The 21,284-nt window shown below is 40.7% G+C and overlaps 1 protein-coding gene across 1 annotated transcript in view; it reads left to right on the top strand.

Moving 5' to 3' along the window:
• Window positions 1–21,284, top strand: part of RPAP1 (RNA polymerase II associated protein 1) — a 61,637-nt gene that overhangs the window by 11,582 nt on the left and 28,771 nt on the right. The window contains exons 6-14 of the mRNA XM_083365836.1: window positions 121–297; window positions 782–1,021; window positions 9,972–10,087; window positions 10,281–10,379; window positions 14,202–14,303; window positions 17,009–17,176; window positions 19,064–19,255; window positions 20,197–20,331; window positions 20,868–21,047. Of these exons, the coding sequence (XP_083221962.1) occupies window positions 121–297; window positions 782–1,021; window positions 9,972–10,087; window positions 10,281–10,379; window positions 14,202–14,303; window positions 17,009–17,176; window positions 19,064–19,255; window positions 20,197–20,331; window positions 20,868–21,047 (1,409 nt within the window). The remainder of the gene's footprint in view (window positions 1–120; window positions 298–781; window positions 1,022–9,971; window positions 10,088–10,280; window positions 10,380–14,201; window positions 14,304–17,008; window positions 17,177–19,063; window positions 19,256–20,196; window positions 20,332–20,867; window positions 21,048–21,284) is intronic.

Below are 21,284 nucleotides of genomic sequence, written 5' to 3'. Positions count from 1 at the left end.
ATAGTATATATTTTTCTTAGGAAATAAAGCTTAAGAGCAAAATATAACTCTGAAGGATATGGAGACAAATAGTGCACCCTATTTCTTTTTGTAACATCCTAAGTGCCCTTGATTTTTTAGGTGAAGCTGTTGGTAGCATACAAAGTCAGTTGCCTCGCATTGTCACTGGTGAAGGTCTTGGAAGCCTGAGTGGTGAGCAGGAAGCCCAGAATATCCACAAAGAAAATTTGGAAAGGTTGCAATCAATGTCTGAAGAACAGATCTGGGAGGAGCAGAAGCGACTGATGGCTCAGTTAGGTAAATTATTTTTGCTGACTTATCTTAGCTCAATACATACCTTGGCAAACTGCAAATCAATCTATGTGCATTATTCATTTATGTATTTTGATTTCTTTACCTTCCTCTATAGTTAAGGTGTGATAGGCTTCTTAATATTTTAAAAACACAAAAAGAGAATAGAGTTCAAAGTACTGTTAGTTTACAATTCAAAGATACAGATTGGTTCCCATATTTGAGGCCTTCCTCTTTGAATGTTTAATGGATGTAGCAGTCCACATAACACAGGCATGAAACATAAAACTGATCCTGGGTCTGCCAGGATAAGAAAATGCTTCATGGCATAAATTGGGATGTGTGTAGTTAATTTGCACTCCCAAAGTGTCCCTTACCTGAAGACGAGATAGGCCTTTTCCAGATATTTAGTCATTTGACTGAAAGAAGCGTAATATTATTTCATTGAAGGGGACCACTAACAAAGTTTTGTCCTGTTTTCATTTGTCAGATCCCAATTTACTTGTTTTCTTAAAGTCACGGCATGGTACTTGCACAATTAAAGCAGGAGAGAGGAAATGTGGACAAGAGAGGCCAACAAGGCTTACAGAGCCCCAAACATTGCCTGAATCCCAGCCTGAGGCAGCCAAAACACTGAGAGATGTTTTCCAACTGAAAGCAAGCACAGAAGTGGAACCAGGCACGGAGCTCTTTCTAAGACCTGAAGCCCCTCTACGAATGGATGCTGCAGGTAACAGAAGGCATAGCTGTCAAAGTCAATGCAATAACTTACTTTTCTGAGCAAAGGTGCCAGGTTTCCGGATGTCACATTCATGTTCAGTTTTGCAGGATGATTTTCATTTCACAGTTTTAAGTCAAACTAGGAACAATTGCATTTTTTTCGTTGAGTGCCGAAAGTTACTAAAGAACCAAGAAGACACTATTTTACACTGTCTTGACGTGTGTGTGGGAGAATTCTTTTCCCTTTCTGGATCCTTGGGGTGGATAAAAATTGTTTCCACTCAACTTTGGGTACAATCCAGATGAATGCCTCTATTGGTTACTAATACTCAATGGAGGAAAAGCAGAGGTCCCCAACCTTTTGGGCACCAGGGACCGGTTCCGTGGAGAAAGATTTTGTCCCATGGACCAGAGAATGCGTGGTTTCGTGTGCTGCCTGCATCCCACAGATGAGACTTTACTTGTTTGTGCGGACCGGTTGCTGGCATGCCGTGGACCGGTACTGGTCCATGGACCCGGGGTTGGGGACCCCTGACAGAGAATGTATTGGGAGTTTACTAGGGCTCTGTGAAACTTCAAAGGATTGGTTCATTTTGATGCTTAAGGGTTTCTGTATATTTAAAAAAGACCCTTCTCTTAGCTTTATCGATGAACAACCTGTCTGATCTGAAAATGCTTTGCCTCAGTGATTCAAATGAAAGCATCGTTTTTACCCAGTCGCCTAAGCATTTCAAGTCTGGATATCATCTTGAATCAAATCTTCCTTCAGGGTGGTTCTGCAGAGCAAAGCAAATAACACTGTTTCTTGCATGCTCCCAATCCGCCTCAGAGCCCACATTGGAAATTCCTGATGGAATGAGGAATTATCAGTGCATTAGTGAATACATTAAAGCCTCTGTTCAGTATCAGTTTTTTATATTATGCTCTTTCTGCTGTTGCTTTGTTCTTTGGGAGGGCATATCACAGAAAAGAGGCATGGCAATTAGAGATCAGACACTACTGGAGTAACTTTGAACGCTTCCCTTCCCCTGAGAGGTCATGTGTCCTTTGGGAAGAATGAGCGTAGGCCTTTTCAATCCTTATCTACTTTACCTTCATCCAATAGTAATATTATCTGCTTGCTTCCTATTGATACGTGTATATTTAGGAGGCTTTTAAAAGATTTTTGCCTTTTTTGGTTCCAGTTTCGCTGCAGTTCCTTCGTTCTGAGAGTCTAAAGTTAGGCCTTGCACAGACATTTATTTACGATACTTTAAGATGGCTGATTGATGAAATCCTCTGTACGGTATACAGAAGTTTGTAATAAAAATTAAAATCACGTGCTGCCACATATTGAGACAAAAAGGCCTTTGTCTGGTATGAAAATGAGATAGGTATTCTTCTATTAATTAATTGCCTTCTCTCATTTGTTAAGGGGAGTCTGGAGAAGGGCTTCCAATGAAGACTTTAAGACCGAATTCACTTTCTGTTCGCAGGGCAGTAGCAAGATCAACGTATTTGATGGACTATTCTAGCAGAGATAGATGAGATTTGTAGGATTTCAGAACTTAGATTACCCTCTTGCCTTTTTGGATTGCTTTTATGGCTTGGCTTTTTTTTATAGGCAGCAGCACCAGGATGTTAGGGGAGTCCCATATATGTGTTTTCTGAATTTATTAATATGGTATCTTGCTTTTCTTTCGTGTGTTGGATTATTTTAGATTTGGTTATGGAGCTTGTTATATTGCGTTTTTTTGTAAACTGGTTGTTAGCTGCCCAGATTTCTGTGTGGGCAGCCATATTTTTTTTTTCAATAGATGAATAAATAAAATTGCTCTCGGCAAGAACTGACTAAGCTTAAAGGCACACATTTTGAGATAATTGTAGATTGGCAGGCTATATAGCGACTCCTTGCTACTCTTTCCTCTAAATTAAATAAAGGGAGTTACTGTAAGACAGTTGCTTGTCGAGATGTTGCCACAGCTCATTAATGTCGAATCTGTATGCGGCAACCTGTGAGCTTCATTTTTGTGTTGTGTTCTTCTTTTGGTGTCGTGGATATAATTGCAAAACTTAGTTTGATCAGTACTTTTCATTATCTGTTAGTATCTTCAAGTCATTTTCTGTTTCTGATATGCAGGAAGTTTGCTGGTAGATCTTAACAGAGTTACTTGCAGCCCTCTGATTGAGAGATGTCTAGAAGTAGCACCCAGTGTGGCTTTTGCTTGAAAATAAGAGCAGTGGAAAATTGTCTGAGTGCTTGCTTGCTTGCTGCAAATCATCATGACTACGTTATAGAGAAAGTCATAGGCCCTGTTTTATTTATTTTTAGGTCCCTGACGGGTGATTTACAGCATAAAAGAAATAAGATAGCTCTTTTCTGCCCGGAACCTGCATTTAAATGTCAGAGAGGAGAGGAAAGGGAGAGAGATCAGGAAGGGCTTAGCAAAGGGAAATGCACAATAGGAAGAGGCTTCGGAGGTTAGGAAATAGCCTGGATGTCAGATTCTTCAACTCTTGCCTCAGCAATGTATCCTGATAATGCCTGTTGGTTTTCCCCTGAAACAGACTATGATCTACAGCAGGGGTGTCAAAACTGCCAGTCCGCGGGCCGGATGCGTCATGCCGAAAGTGCGCCCACCCCATTGCCAGCAATGGGGAAAAAAGTCGCGATACGTCGGGAACACGTCACGTGACGTTGCGAGTTTGACACCCCTGATCTACAGTCAAACCAAAGCCTCACTAGTTGTATATAACACTTCAGAGTAACATTATGTTTTTCTTATTTTCTGATATTGTGAAACAAGTGTTACTAATTCAAGGAACCATATGTTTGCTCAGGCCTACTCTCAAGCTTCAGTTTGAAGTTTCCTTTGGGGTTTGTGCTTCTCTTTTCATTGTTGCTTAGCTCCGTAAGCTTTCCCTTCTCCTCCCTGATCCTTGTTGTGCTACATTTCTGAAGTCTCTGCAGTGACTCGGAGCCTGCTTAATGAGACTTTGGGATTGGAATGGTGTGCTTTGGTGAGATAAGGTATTGTGTTTACTGTTTTCTTGTTGAGAGATCAGCTTCAGCACGGAATAGGCAAGAGTGGGAGACCGCAGTGATTTAGTGCCTCCCACTCCTTTTTATCTCCTTTGTAGCTTCTTCTTCAGCACACTTTCTGCTTAATATTCAGCATTCTGAGGCTAAATAATAAAGTGCTGAGAACTGTTGATGCTCTTTCTGTCAAGGGAGGAAACTAGACTTCAGGCCAGACTATTTGTAAAATTATGGACAACAGCAAAGAATTGATGAGAGAAAAGCAGTGCAATAGGTCAGGAAAAAAAAAACCAGATTGGTCTTCTCAGGGAACACAAAGTGCTTTGACTCAAGAGGGCAATTTCTTTGCAGAGAAATAAGCATATCTTTGGAAAGAACTGAGCAATTCAAAATGTCAGTGAAGCTTTTCAAGCTTCCTGAAGTTTTGCTTATAGAACATTGTGCCCAGCAGGGGAAGTAATGTTAATTTTGCATTAGCACTTAGCACTGGAAAGCCACCACTCTCGATGCCAAGCATTAATTCACAATGAATAAACTAATAGTAGTTGTAACTCCAAAAAGAAAGAGGAATTCTGCTTTTGCCACAGGGAGAGATTAATTCAAACTGAGAGACTAATTTTTAACAAGATGGAAGGACTTGTCTTTTTATTTTCAAGGTCCTATATCCATTTTTCCCAAGTGGAACCAGGCCATTAATGAGGCTTTTTGCCATGCCAGTTCATATCTCCATCAGTATTGGCTCTCAAAACTGTAGCACTTAAGGGGTCTGAATTTCAGTAATAGGACATGAGTTTTCCACTCTGAAGGACCCAGATACAATCTTCGATCTCTGCAGACAAAAAGTTTGCAAGTAATGAAAAAACGTCTGCCTGGAATCTTCAACAGTAAAGCCGAAGAAGAGTGATCTCATTGCCGAGTCACATATTTATGTTGGCTATTTAATGACTCACACAAATGCAAATGAGGTATTTAGATAGAACTTTGAAATTTAGTTGTTTATTTTAACAAACCTATATGGGCACCTATCTCGCACAGTGATCCTAGATGGCTTACCAATCAAAATCACAATATAAAAACAAATATCTTTCCCAGCAGGGACGCGGTGGCTCAGTGGGTTTGGGACGCTGAGCTTGTCGATCAAAAGGTCGGCAGTTTGGCGGGTCAAATCCCGAGTGCTGCGTAGCAGAGTGAGCGCCTGTTACTCGTCCCAACTTCTGCCAACCTAGCAGTTCTAAAGCACATAAAAATGCAAGTAGAAAAATAGGGACCACTACGGTGGGAAGGTGACAGCGTTCCGTGCGCCTTTGGCATCTAGTCATGCCGGCCACATGACCACGGAGACATCCTCGGACAAGCACTGGCTCTTCAGCTTTGAAATGGAGATGAGCACCGGCCACTAGAGTCGGAAACGACTAGCACAAATGTGCGAGGGAACCTTTACCTTTACCTTTACTATCTTTCCCAGCATGTGCCACTCATACTGTGAACCCCCTGAGTCCTTGCCCAATACATAGAAGGCAGAGCCAGGTCTTCACAGCTTTCCAGAAGGGTAAAAAGGGTAGGGCCCCCGAATCTTAACGTACATTTTTGGAAGCATTTTTTTCTTCCAGAGTTCCTTGAAAATAAGTTTAATTAGATAAAATGTAATTTTTTTCATTTTTGTCCAAACATGACATAATAATGGTTTATTTTAAACAAGCCACCTTTAATCCATGTAATATAAACCAGTCTTGTTTCACCAAACCATGCCTAAGATTAATCACAGTTTAGGTTTTCTGCAGTATATTAAGCTGCTGCAGTTAAAAAAACTTGAAGCAGATAGTAATATTTTCCTCGGGTTTGTGCTGTAATAGGGAATGCATATGTCAGAGTTACATTAATTTCTATCACTGCAAACCCTGATTTCTTGTAATGCTTCGACAGGGCTGCTATGAGGCAATTTTAAAATTCACTAGATTCTCACCTGCAGGTCATTTAATGGCACAAATTCAAACAGGACCTGTCTGGATGTTTTCATGGCCGCATGGCTTCTGTTAGAACAGCAAGTGGAGTCTGTGGTCAGGAGCGTCTTTGTAGACTTACTCTGCCATTTTTGGATGGGAAGCTTTGCTGGCTATTTAGTCAAGCCCCTGTCATCTTACGTCTGGACTATTGCAGCTCATTTGCAATGTTGTTGCAGTTGACCTAGGATGAAGTGCCCCAGGTATTACCGGCTCAACTGTGTTGGCCAATGCTTTCTCTCTCTCTCTCTTCTGCAGCAGCTTTATTGGCTGCCAGCTAGTTTCTGGCGGCAATTTCAAGGGACTTTTTATATCTGAAATCCTGCATGGCTCAGGTCTAGATATCTTTGAGGCCACCTGCTCTGGAAAGAATCTGGATGCCAAAGAAGATTTGTTAGAGGAAATATGTTCCTCTGAAAGGTTGTGATTATTAGGGATCTATTGTGCAGGCCTTCTCAGTGATACCCTCTCTGGACTACCTCTCCGCAGATATTAGGACAGCCTCTTCCATTCTCAACTTCTATAAGGTGATCAAGACTTTTGGCAACAGGAGAGAGGGATGATTTATCCCAGGATTTTGAAATTATTCGTTGGTCGGGGTAGAGGTTTATGGTTTGTTTAGGTTAAGGAAATTCAGCGACTGCCTTGGATAGAATCCTGTTATACATGCCTTCAAAATATAAGCAGAGTTTCTGAGTTTGAACTACTATGAGTTCTCATTTTGTACCCAAAATGGAAGGTTTCTAGCTTCAAGTGGCCCCAAACTAACATTTTGTATACACAATGCCTGTCTAATGCTTCTAAGGAACATTGAACTGCATTACTTGGTGTGCTTTGCAGCACTAGGATGGGCAGTGTTTGTTGCTGAATCTTAAATGTAGAAAGGCAGATCTTTAGTGAACGGGATGGATCATGTCTATGAAACTCCATGTAGGGTAGATCAAACTGCAGGCAATGGCACCACAGGCTGACTACATCTCAGTATGCAAAACTAAATAGAAGCATGAAAAGATTCTGTGCCTATTGTCAGAATCCATTTATATCACATTCATAAATGTATGTTTAAAACATTATCCCCCCCCCTGGATTCTGCCATCTCCCGAGGAAGGAGGAGCGGATGTGGATTCAGCCTGCCTTAGGTTATTTCAAAGACCAAGGGAAACCTTTTGAACTGGGGGAACAAAGGGGAGGGTTAGGGAAGAAGGCATCTGGCCTGTGTCTCCATTTGAATCTGTAAAGGAAGAAGGCAATAACCATAAAGATCCGAAGTTCCCTTTTTCCCCACGAAAGGGATGACACGAAGTAAATGATGGGGGGCTGACCAAATGGGGTTGAGGGAAGGGGGGTTGAACCGGGAACTCTTTATAAAGTTTCAATCTGTAAAACAATACCAGGTCCTGTCTTGTATTTCCACAACCAAACGTCCTAGTAAAAATTCCTTTTGGACTAGAACTGACTCCAAGAGTTTTTGTTTCCTAAGACGTGGATTGGGGTGGGTCCTGACACCTATTCACCTTCTGGACTGCCAGCTTGCATTTCTGTAGGAGGATTTATCAGGGATTGAATAGTCTGCTGATAACAGTAGAATAAGTAACAGTATTTTTTTCTCCTCTTGACAAAGTTTTAGTGTTTGTGTTTGAGGTACATATCACTAATCCGATTCAGAGTGTGGTTTAATTAGCTTTCCTTGTTCAGTGATTAATTGAAAGGAAACCCAACACAAACAGAGAGAGAATTATAAATACCAGAACAGTACAAGTTTCTGTTTATTTATTTCTTCTTCCTGCTTCACATCCATCATCTTGATGTGTTAAAAAATAAGAATTTGTAATGAACTGAATATGTTAGATAGAAATTTGCAGAGATATTTTTTGATGCAAATGAGTGCTTTAATTTTCTTTTTATGTCTTGTGTGCATGTGTGTTAGAATTTTAGATATTTGGCTTTTTTTCCTACAAAAAGGAAAGGCATGCTGTATCTTCCTCCCACTCATGGAACTAAAGGGGCAGGAACAAGAAAACTTACCTGAGCCTTAAAAAAATAGCCTTGTTTCCTGACATAAAGACGTTAACATTTAGGAGGGAAGTGAAAATGATTCTTTGTTGCTGGGCCCTTGGATTTTAACTTTCCAGGGAGGCTCTTATCATGTTTTACTAGTTGATATTATTAACATTATTACTGTTGCTGTCTATTCATACAAGGAACATCAGTCTTTAGCCTGGAACTTTGCAGTCATTTGGGTTCTAACCCAGAATCTAGGAATGATGGAGGTATAATGATATTGGTAACAATCATAATGGCTTTAACTTTTTATGGTGTTTTACATATGTAAACCAGAAAGAATATACGCACAAATGTACACACAGAGCAACAGTCCCAATCTGTAGAGAGTGTGCCAGCAAAGAATTTAAAATGACCAAAGTGGACAAGCAGAAACACTGTATAATGGTAGTAGGTGGGAATGACCTTGGGAGACAGGAGGGAATGCTAGAGGAACAACTGGCATGTGAAAGGTATCTCCGTCCATAGAAAGAGGGAGAACCTAGAAAGCACGTTCAGAAGGGATCCTCCTGGTTTTCTGGAAAGAAAAATGAAAGGATGGGAGAAATGCTAGAGATAAGACCGTATTAAGATCAGACAATATTTATTTATTCTTTACTTAATTTATTATTTCAGTATACCGTATATAGTCATCTGTCTGGCAATTCCATCTTTAATGTTCTTGTCCCTCAGATTGCAGAAGATAAATTGAATCTGAAGTCAAAGTGGAGGGATGGTTTCTTCAAGGTTACATCATGAATTCAAGGCTGATGGAATCTCCAGGGACTTCCTGGTTTATTAGTTTGACTCTGCACATGATGTTAGTGACTTTAGGGAGGGAGGAAAGTTTATTTTGCTTTTTTAGCTTTTTAACATTTTAAAAATCTGCTTTTTTAGTATTAATACCTGAGAACTTGTATTCTGGACAACATTCCACAGATAATGTTATGGATTTATCTCAAATTCTCGGGGAATTGCTTCTTTATTGTTTCTATTTATTGTCTAGGCTGTAATAACTAAATATTTGAAAGGCTTGATGTCCAGTCCTTTCCGAGACTTGCTCACTACTCTTGCAGCCTTTTATTTAGCTGTTCTGATTGAGTTGTTACCAGTTTGTATTTAGTTCCTTGGATGCCTTGCTCTTCCTGTTTTATTTTTTTTACAAAGTGTAGAATTCAAAAGTTTTTCAAGTGAAATAATCTGTCTTTGAGAAGTTCCTCTAAGATTTTTTTTAAAAAAAATATTACAACCCAGATTATCATTTGCATACTTTTTTTTTCCTAATATGTGTATAGAATGCAATTTAGGTTATTAACCTTATTTTCTGCTCTTGATTTATGTTCTTAACAAAAAGTAAGGGTTAAAGCAGGTTGCCTGAGAATCTCTGATCCTTATAGAGAAACCTGGGAAATCAGTAGCTAAAAGGCCATTGATTGGAAAACATAGTGTGGAGAGGTAAAAGTTTTAAATATTAGGGCAGGATTCTTGTGTACCATTAGACGGAGACCTTTTTTTTCTATATATGCCTTCCCAATTCTCTGCAGTAAATCTAGTTAGCTAACTTTCTTATGTTGGCATAGGAATGTAGAATGAGGAGAGAGTTTAATTATCATACCTGGTATGAACATTTGACAGTGTTATTCACTCTGCGCACAAGGTGATTATCAGCTTAGCTTCATTTTATCGTTAACAACCTCTTCCCCTTTCTTCTCTAGAAGTTTTGAAAAATTAAATTGTCAGTGGAGCTGTGATGTTCCTGTGTGAAAGATGAGTCATTTGGGTATTTTTCTTCCCATTGTTGTAGCACAAAATTATTCCTGAGGACCTTTCAAAAGACAGTGATACCTGCTCTTGTTTTTGTGCCTGAGAACAGTAACACTTGTCTTTGCCTTTCCCAAAAGGTGATGCCCTTCCTGTGAAGCCTCAGAAGGAATGGGTCCACATGGACAATGTAGAATTTGAGAAGCTGGAGTGGACGAAGGACCTTCCTCCGCTGAGGCAGAACAAAATCAAAAAGGTTGGCAAATAAAAAGCAATTTCTTTTCTCCTGCTTTTCAAGTGACCGTTCTCTATAAAACACATGAAAGTGGCACGAATTTGATTTACTTCAATAGATTTCAGTGCTCTAAATTGTCGTAGATTTTCTGCCAGGTTTTTGGGTATGTGAATAACTTAATAAGAAATAATATTTTTGTCTTTTTTGCCAATAGGGGATGCAAGCACGCTTTAGTCTGAAAGGAGAACTTATTCCTCCAGATAAAGAGTTTCCCACACATTTGGGCCTACATCACCATGGAGAAGAAGCAGAGGTAGGTGAAGAGCAACTTCAGATTTAAGCATATCTACAATCTTATTGCATGTTTGTGTCATAATGTTCTGTCAATTTTTACCTGTTGTTGTTAGTTGCGAAGTCGTGTCCGACCCATCGTGACCCTATGGACAATGTTCCTCCAGGCTTTCCTGTCCTCTGCCATCTTCTGGGCTCCATTTAAGCTCACGCCTACTGCTTCAGTGACTCCATCCAGCCACCTCATTCTCTGTCGTCCCCTTCTTCTATTGCCCTCAATCTTTCCCAGCATTAGGCTCTTCTCCAGTGAGTCCTTCCTCCTCATTAGGTGGCCAAAGTATTTGAGTTTTAGCTTCAGGATCTGGCCTTCTAAAGAGCAGTCAGGGTTGATCTCCTCTAGGACTGACCGGTTTGATCGCCTTGCAGTCCAAGGAACTCGCAGGAGTCTTCTCCAGCACCATAGTTCAAAGGCTTCAATTCTTTGGCGCTCAGCCTTTCTTATGGTCCAACTTTCACTGCCATACATTGCAACTGGGAAGACCATAGCCTTGACTATACGCACTTTTGTTGACAGGGTGATGTCTCTGCTTTTTAGTGTGCTGTCTAGATTTGCCATGGCTTTCCTCCCCAGGAGCAAGCGTCTTTTAATTTCTTGGCTGCAGTCCCCATCTGCAGTGATCTTGGAGCCCAGGAAAATAAAATCTGTCACTACCTCCATTTCTTCCCCATCTATTTGCCAGGAATTGAGAGGGCCGGATGCCATGATCTTGGTTTTCTTAATGTTTAGTTTCAACCCAACTTTTGCACTCTCCTTCTTCACTCGCAACAAGAGACTCTTCAGTTCCTCTTCACTTTCTGCCATTAGAGTGGTATCATCTGCGTATCTTAGGTTGTTGATATTTCTTCCAGCAATCTTAATTCCAACTTTTGATTCATCTAGCCCTGCCTTTCTCATGATGTGCTCTGCATATAAGTTAAATAGGCAAGGCGACAGTATACAGCCTTGCCGGACTCCTTTCCCAATTTGGAACCAATCAGTGGTTCCGTGTCCAGTTCTCACTGTTGCTTCTTGGCCCGCATATAGGTTTCTCAAGAGACAAATAAGATGTTCTGGTACTCCCATCTCTTTAAGAACTTGCCAGAGTTTGTTATGATCCACACAATCAAAGGCTTTAGCATAGTCAATGAAGCAGAAGTAGATGTTTTTCTGGAACTCTCTAGCTTTCTCCATGATCCAGCGTATGTTGGCAATTTGATCTCTAGTTCCTCTGCCTCTTCGAAATCCTGCCTGTACTTCTGGTAGTTCTCGATCCACATACTGCTGGAGTCTAGCTTGTAGGATTTTAAGCATAACTTTACTAGCATGAGAAATGAGTGCAATGGTGCGATAGTTTGAACATTCTTTGGCACTGCCTTTCTTTGGAATTGGAATGTAAACTGATCTTTTCCAATCCTGTGGCCACTGTTGAGTTTTCCAAATTTGCTGGCAAATTGAGTGTAGCACTTTTACTGCATCGTCTTTTAAGATTTTGAATAGCTCAGCTGGAATACTGTCACCTCCACTAGCTTTGTTGTTGCTCAGCTTTTCTAAGGCCCACTTCACTTCACATTCTAGGATGTCTGGCTCGAGGTCAGTGACCACCTCATTGTGATTATCAGGGACGTTAAGCTCATTCTTGTATAGTTCTTCTGTGTAATTTTGCCATCTCTTCTTAATCTCTTCTGCCTCTGTTAGGTCCCTGCCATTTTGGTCCTTTATCATGCCCATTTTTGCATTGAACGTTCCCTTCATCTCTCCAATTTTCTTGAAAAGATCTCTGGTCCTCCCTATTCTATTGTTTTCTTCTATTTCTTTGCACTGTTCATTTAAGAAGGCATTCTTATCTCTTCTAGCTATTCTCTGGAATTCTGCATTCAATTGGGCGTATCTTTCTTTTTCTCCCTTGCCTTTTGCTTCCCTCCTTTCCTCAGCTATTTGCAAAGCTTCCTCAGACAGCCATTTTGCTTTCTTGCATTTCTTTTTCTTTGGGATGGTTTTGGTTGCTACCTCTTGTACAATGTTGCGAACCTCTGTCCATAGTTCTTCAGGCACCCTGTCTATCAGATCTAATTCCTTAAATCTATTTGTCACCTCTACTGTATATTCAACGGGGATATGATTTAATTCATACCTGACTGGCCTGGTGCTTTTCCCTACTTTCTTCAGTTTAAGCCTAAACTTTGCAACAAGAAGCTCATGGTCTGAGCCACAGTCAGCTCCTGGTCTTGTTTTTACTGACTGTATAGAGCTTCTCCATCTTTGGCTGCAGAGCATATAGTCAATCTGATTTCTGTGTTGACCGTCTGGTGATGTCCATGTGTAGAGCCGTCTCTTGGGTTGTTGGAAAAGAGTGTTTGCTATGACCATCGTATTCTCTTGACAAAATTCTATCAGCCTGTGCCCTGCTTCATTTTGTACTCCAAGGCCAAACTTGCCTGTTATTCCGGTTATCTTTTGGCTTCCTACTTTAGCATTCCAATCCCCCATGATGATAAGGACATCATTTTTTGGTGTTAGTTCTATAAGGTGCTGTAGGGCTTCATAGAACCGGTCAATTTCATCCTCTTCAGCACCGGTGGTTGGGGCATAGACTTGGACTACTGTGATATTGAATGGTTTGCCTTGGATTCGAACTGAGATCATTCTGTCATTTTGAGGATTGTATCCCAGTATTGCTTTTCCTACTCTTTTATTGACTATGAAGGCTACTCCATTTCTTCTGAGGGATTCTTGCCCGCAGTAGTATACCTGATGGTCATCTGAATTAAATTCACCCATTCCTGTCCATTTTAGTTCACTGATACCTAAGATGTCAATGTTCAGTCTTGTCATCTCTTGTTTGACCACGTCCAGCTTGCCTTGATTCATGGATCTTACATTCCAGGTTCCTATGGAGAAAAAATCTTTACAGCATCGGACTTTCCTTTCACCACCAGACATATCCACAGCTGAGCGTCCTTTCGGCTTTGGCCCAGTCGCTTCATTCTTTCTGGCGCTACTAGTACTAGCCCTCTGCTCTTCCCCAGTAGCATATTGGACGCCTTCCGACCTGAGGGGCTCATCTTCCAGCGTCATATCATTTTGCCTTTTGGTACTGTCCATAGGGTTTTCATGGCAAAGATACTGGAGTGGGTTGCCATTTCCTTCTCCAGTGGATCACGTTTTGTCAGAACTCTCTGCTATGACCTGTCCGTCTTGGGTGGCCCTGCACGGCATAGCTCATAGCTTCATTGAATTACGCAAGCCCCTTCGCCACGACAAGGCAGTAATCCATGAAGGGGATTTTTACCTAATTTTTACCTAATTCTGAACTAATGATCGCCCACAGTATAAACTTGTAATGAACTGCTTTAATTTTAAAAAAAATACAAAGAAAAAGAAGAACAAAACAAACATGATGAAAAGCCTCAGCGTTTGGGACTTTTATAGCCCTCAAAAGAGGGCTATAAAATAAAGAACTCTTAAATTGCGGCAGATTGTATTTTTCCAGACTATTTTGCTATGCGTAGCTTATGTTATGAGCTTAATTCCTCTGAAGCTCTTGTTTTGCAGTTGCCTTTGTTGTAAACGTCCCCCTTTAGGCAGATTATCAGGAACATCATCTGCATCTGCCATCATACTCTGATATGAATGGTATGGAAGATGGGTAGAAGATGACTTTTTGTAACTCTTTGCTCAATTCAATTTTTATTCAGAGAAATGAAAAATGGTCTGAGATGGCATTACTATTACTGCTCCTTTCTGCTGATAGCGTGCTATACACTCTAATTACTCTTGACTGTTTTTGTGTTTATTTGTTAACAGAGGGCTGGCTATTCACTGCAAGAGCTCTTCCACTTGTCTCGTAGCCATGTCACTCAGCAAAGGACGCTGGCTTTACAAGTGCTGGGCCTCATTGTCCAGAAGGTAAGCTCAGAGTTTGCGTAGTGTTTGGATGCTTTCTCAGTGGTGCTTTTATAGAGTTCCGTGATCTTTTTGTTAGGCGTTGTGGTAGGTGAAGTTGACAATATAAGATCTTTATGTCTAATATAGAGGTGTAGCTTTTGACTGCAAACTGGGAGAAGGTATGGTGGATTCAGGGGAGTCACTCATGCCTAAAGAACTTGGAAAAAGATACGGTTTGATGCCAATGCCGGATCTGAACCATTGTGACTTGCTCACACTTTGAATTGTATCAACATGTAACAGTGTGACATCTTCTGGCAAGTAGCTTTCCCATTGGTAATTACCATTGCTGTTTGATTTTCAGGTTTGATATATAGCCTGTAATTTGCCTTGGGAATCTCTTTTCCATTTATTCTTCATTTTTTTCTTTATTCTTTATTGGCCAAGTGTGGTTGGACACACAAGGAATTTGTTTCCAGTGCATAAGCTCTCAGTGTACATACTGTGATTCTCCGAAAATAAGACCCGGTCTTATATATTTTTTTGGCTCCAAAAGATGCATTAGGGGTTATTTTCAGGGAAACACGGTATCAGAGTGATCAGCCTGGCTGGGTGCCCCATCCCCCAGTGCACACATAAGAGGCGGTGAGTGTGCAGGGGCCAACGGTGTCTGGCAGCTGCAGCCCACTGGCCCCTTGGCTGTGAGTTGATTACCTGACCAAGCAGCAGGCGGAGGCAGACACGCAGGGGGAGAGGCAGGTGATCTGGATGTGCCACGCAGTTGCCTGGCTCACACGGTGGCACAGGCAGCAGGCGGTGGCAGAGGCAGGGGAGGGGGAGAGGCAGGCGATCCGGACATGCTATGCGGCCGCCTCCTGTGCTGACCAACCCCATCCCCCAGAGATGATGATCTTAACTGGGGCTTATTTTAGGGGTAGGGCTTATTAGGCACACACTAAAAATCAAGTTAGGGCTTATTTTTTGGGTCGGTCTGATTTTCGGGGAAATATGGTACAAGCAACAGTGATAAATCATGATCACAATCAACATAAAAAACATCATAAATCATAAGATACAACATTTTCTTTTAATCCCATTTATATCCCGCCCTTCTCCGAAGACTCAGGGCGGCTTACAATCTAAAGCACAAATCAATGTGCTTAGCAATTTGTTGAGAACACCAACTTAGGTCTCCTGCCCAATATGTGAACCATTAAAAATTCCTTTAGAAATATAGTATGCATAAATCTATTACGTGCTGTACTAGCTACTAACTAGTAGGAGGCACTACACAACTGGAACTCTTCAGGCATAGGTACCCTCCAGTGGTGTGCTAATAAATGTATAACAATTGGTTCTGCCAGCTCCACGAGTAGCAGAACTGCTGATCTAGACATTAGATCTAAGCATTCAGCTCTGCTTTCAGCCAGCATGCAAAAGTCCTGAAAATTTTAACAATCAGCTCTCATAAACTGGTACAAGCTAGCTCCATCCCACAACGGACATCCTCTTTACAAGATGCGCTGTGTTAATTGTTCAATAGGGTTTGAACCCTCAGGCCTTCACTTGATGACTTGGCAGTGCATTTAGATTTAGAGCTAACTTGGTCTGGCTATCAGTGGCTGCAGGTAGGGTGGTCCTATAGAAACTGTGCAGGTACACTTTCCCTTTTTCCCCCTGAATGCTCTCATACTAGCCTCTGGGGAATTAAAAACAAATAGCCTTGGAAGAAACTAAAGAAGTTCAGATGTTTCTTCACTCCCATTCCTTCTTTGCCCACCTGAAATCAAAAGGGTATTAGAGAATTCACAGCACTCGGAATGTAGTAAAACATAAGCTTTATCCATGCCAGGGGTAGGCAACCTCGGCTCTTTTATGACTCATGGACTTCAATTCCCAGAATTCCTGAGCCAGCTATGATCCATGCTATAAAGCAATAGGAAAATATGATAAAAGAGCCTTGGTGGAGCAGTGGGCTAATGCCTCCTTAAGTAACACCAGCTGCCTGCAATTAGTGCAGGTTTGCATCCCACCAGGCTCAAGGTTGACTCAGCCTTCCATCCTTCCGAGGTAGGTAAAATGAGGACCCAGATTGTTGGGGGCAATAAGCTGACTTTGTAATAATGCCGCGGGGGGGGGGGGGCAAAAGCCCTAATAAGCAGGCATATACATAGAATGAAGGCTACTGCTAAGCTTTTAAGCCGCCCTGAGTCTTCGGAGAAGGGCGGGATATAAATGGAATTTTAAAAAAAATGTTTCTGAATCTGACACTGTTTTAAGTCTAACATTTTGGCTGGGTCCTTATTCTTCGTGGTATTCAGGTAGAATATTCAGATAACAGCTAGACCCTGTGCTTGATTTTGCATTTTTCTTTGGAAATACCAAAAAGCAAAGTAAAAGTGTAGCCAGCAACCCCTCCAGATTTCATTGTCCTTTTGGAGCTTATCCTTCTGTGGTATGACGTGAAGCAGGACCTGCTAAAGACTAGCCCTTTTCACCTGTTTGACAGGACTAAGAATATACAGAATTAGCCTCGGCTATCTCTGCTTCTGTTGTCAGTGATCTTCCATTTCACGGAAGGCCTTCCCACATTGCCCCACGACACAAGAAGGAGCAGTGCAGGAGCAGCTATTCTGCTGTCCCAGGCAATTTTCTTGGGGCCCAACTGATAAGGACTAATGTTATCATCCACGTTAATGCTGGTTTGCTTGTGGTGTATGTTTCAGGCCAAGGCGGGAGAGTTTGCCTCCTCACTGAAAGGAAATGTTCTACAGGTGTTGTTTGATGCTGGTTTTCTATTTTTACTCCGCTTCTCCTTGGATGATCCAGTGGATAATGTCATGGCAGCCACGGTCCATGCTCTCCACGCACTGCTTGTCTCTTTGGATGATGAGGTTTGTATCTGCAAAATGCTTGAATCTGTTTAAAAGACTTCATTGCTCACTAAAAGGAAAGGAATAGCTAAATTCCTTAACTTGAGATGGATGTTTTCTTTCCTTATTCTATAGATGTCTGGCATCAAAGTGATGGCTTTAAGCCAGGGATCTTCACACTTTGCCTTTTTATGACTTGTGGACTTCAACTTCCAGAATTCATCAACCAGGCACATTGGCTGAGGAATTCTGGGAATTGAAGTCCACAAATCATAAAAGGGCCAAGTTTGAAGACCCCTGCTTTAAGCTTTTGTATCTGACTTTCTGTTAGTGCTTGCTCACCTTCTGAACAACTGTGTTCCCATTTAAACATCTTGCAAATATTAAGTATTATTCAGAGATTGTCCTGAATGTTTTCTTTTGGAAATAGCAATAATAATAGCAATAGCATATAGACTTATGTGCCTCTCCATAGTGCTTTACAGCACTCTCTGAGCAATTTACAAATGTCAGTATATTGCCCCCAATAATCGGTGTCCTCATTTTATAACACAGAATCACACAATATAGTTCATTAGTTATTTCTTTTAAGAGTCTGTTAGTTCCTGTACCATGAAAACTGTCCTAATTGTAAAAATATTGAATAAATAGATGTTGTAGAAGTGGTTATATTGTGGACATTTTCTGATTCTTGTTGAGCTGTGTTTTTAACGGTTGTGTTTTAAATCTGTTGTACCAGGAATGTAAGCCACTTGGAGTCTCTTGATTGGAGAATAGTGTAGAAACTGGTATAAATAGCATAAATAATTATGTTTTCTAGTTTTGAATTAATCAGGTCAGCTAGAATCACCTGTGGTTTATTTCCAGACAATATGGTAGCCAATTTAAAACAAATATTATAAACAAAATGCCAGAGGAAGTGGTCTTTATTCTGCATTCCTTTAAAGTGACCTTTGGGAAATGAGCATTAATATGATAGTGGATAATTGTGCTTATTTTTAATTAAACAGATGTAAAGTAAGAAACAGAATAAATTTGCTTTCTCTGTTTCTTGCTACTTTCCAAGCTGTGTACCTCAGAGAGAGTATATAGCAGGGGTGTTAAACTACTGGCCCACGGGCTATTTGCATTATACGGAGGCCGCACCCACCCTAGCTCGGGCAATGCAAAAAAAGTTGTGATACGTCGCGACATGACATGTGATGCAGCGAATTTGACACCAGTTGTATACAGAGTTAGGTTAAGAAGAAAGCTTAATTACATTTTATATAGTTTTTTAAAAATCCAAATTTTCAAAAATATTCAGAATTTAGCATTATTTTTCAGTGGCTGATTCAGGACTTCTAAGTTATTTTACTGGGGAATTGATGAATGTGATAAGGCTAATTGCTAACTTTCCCCAAAGAAGCTATGTAGTTCCATGGAGTTCTTCTAGACCAAAGATATATCATCAGACCCAGCTACTGGGATTAAGTTTGTTCCATCAAAATTTAGAAGATCTGTATGCCACATTTTCCTTCCTTTCAAATCAAGGACCTGTTGGAATGAGTGATGGTATTGGAGAGGAGATGCACGTTAGGGCAAAATCAATTTGACACCTCCCTTGCTTTTCCTTCCTTTCCTCTCCTAGGAAATCTGTATTGCATCAAACCCCTTGACTGCAAACATTTAGAACTTAAACAAAGAGACTTGTAGTGAAAATTATGAAAATCTGACCATTTTACTTATTTAAAAGTAGCACTTTTCAACAAGACCTTTTTCAGTATTACTTCCCAACCCCCTTTTCAAACCAGAGATGCTGGGAGTTGAATCTGGATCCTCCTCCATCTGTTCTGAATCTCAGTTGGTTTAACTATAAATCCATGTTGTCTCTCCTCTGAGAGATTTTTGATGTTTGTTCCCTTCCAGGAATACCTTGACAAGGCTTTTGCCTGGTACCAGGGCATGACTGTGTACCCTTTAATCCCAAACAGTGAGGAAGGAGAACTTGAAGAGGAAGAGGAAGGTGATGAGCTAACTGCAAACAAAAAAACACCGGGGGAAAAATCAAAGGATGAAAGCAAGCCAGATACAGAAGTTGCACGATATGATGTTGTAAAGGTAAACGTCCAAAATCATACCTCAATAACTCCTTCCTCCATTGTTACATTATTTTGAGTAAAAAAATTGATCAATGCTATGCTGAACATTTCCTCAATCAAACCAAATTTTCCATTAGATATATCGCTGATTTTTCTTAGCATTCTAAAAACTGAGCGGATTACATTGGTATAAAAAGCCAGTTGCTTTGAAGAGCTTTTGATCAGGGTTCACCTCCACAAGAAGATCTCTGCAGTTTAGGCTCAGAGAGGCTAGTACAATTATGTACTTGATCTGTAAATTTTCTGACTTTCATTAATTTGAATGGTGGCAATTTGGAGTTATTATTTTTTATCATGAAAATTAGAGATGTCATACCTCATATGACACACTTCTGGAGAATATTAGATAATTTTTAAGGGTAACTCTGTTGCAGTTACATCTGAGTGGTTATCGCAGATATCTTACTTGGTATCTTCTTGACTTCTTCTTGACTTATGTCAGGGGTGTCAAACTGTTGGCCCACGGGCCGGATGCGTCATCCGGAAGCCGCGCCCACCCCATTGCCGGCAATGGCAAAACCATCCCGATACGTTGCGCGACGTCACGTGACGTTGCGAGTTTGACATGTCTGACTTATGTTCAGATGAGGAGATTGTATCAATTGAAATGTAAATATAAAAGCCATTTCTGTAGTCCAATCTGGTCCTTTCATACAGACAAGTCATCGTTTAAATTCCAGACAGTTTGAATTCTCCAGCCATCTCTTTTCCTCTTTGAAGATAATGTTTCTATCTTCCTGAGCAAGTTGTTGAAATTCCAATTATAAAATAGCAGTAACTTTCTATAAGGAATAGCTAGTAACCCCTGAAGCACTTAATAATGAAAAAAAAATTCAGTTTGTGGATTTAATTATTAGTATTAGCATTGTTGTAGTATAAATTGCATGGTTTGTATCTTAGGGACTTCTGAAGACCAAGATACTTCATCGCTTGAGATATATCCTGGAAGTAATGCGACCTGTGCCATTAGTAGTTTTGCAGATTCTAGATATTCTCATTCGCATAGCAAGGCATTCCACTGAGGCTTGTGTCCAGGTAAGTCTTGTAAATGTCCTTCATTAGAAAAGAGCATGTAACATAAGTGAGCAAGGCTATGCCAGATATTCCATGTTTGACACTTTTTGAGTTTGAAATTGCCATTCCAAGTGTTCTGACCTTAAAACAAAGGTCCACAAGTTTTGTGTTCTGAGGTCAAGACAATCTCAGCCCATGTCAACCAGAGTTGTTTAGACAGTTCCTACCATTCTGAGAACAGTGGTTGAATTGTAGCAGGCTGGCTTGCGACTGGATTGCCTTTCCAGACTTTTTTCCAGTCTAGCCAGAACAACTCCAGACGAAATGCTTTGCCCCACCAGAACACAGCCAGTTTAGAAGCTTAAAATGGAATATTCTGAGTTGCATTCTTTCATCCAGAATTTGAAACAACACATATTTTTTTCATTCCTTGCACTTTTCATAGAAAAAAGGGGCATTGCCAATTTTCTGGAAAGATTTTGCAAGGTACTTCTGTCACTACAATGAAAGGTTGTTAGCTTTATAGCACTGACTTTTGTTAAAATACATGTTTACAGGTCCTTGATTGCCCTCGTCTTGTTGAGACTATTGCCAGAGAGTTTCTTCCCACCCAATGGACTCCAAGACCAGCTGAACCTGGGAAACTGCTTGTAAGCCTACATGGAATACCATGTCCCACTGCCATGAAACTCATTAGAGTCTTGGCATGTGGAGGGCGAAACACAGCTGCCAGGCTGGTAAGAACTATTTTCAGCCACTACGGCTTAGCTAATTAAAAATAGTAAAATGTGCAATTAACCAAATAGGATTGAAGTAAAGAAGGCAGTTTCCCCATTTCTTTCATTTAATTGGCATTCTTTTTATGCGTATAATAGAATTCAAATTTGCACAGAGGAAACAAATGTACCTGAAATAAATCATGTATGATTTTCTAAACTCTGTACATACAGGAGCTGGAGCCTTCAACGAAGAGA

Source organism: Vipera ursinii (genome assembly GCF_947247035.1).
Source record: "Vipera ursinii genome assembly, chromosome: 1".
Taxonomy (NCBI): Eukaryota; Metazoa; Chordata; class Lepidosauria; order Squamata; family Viperidae; genus Vipera; species Vipera ursinii.
The sequence above is the reverse complement of the archived record's forward strand: the minus strand, read 5'-3'. Positions and strand labels throughout refer to the sequence as shown.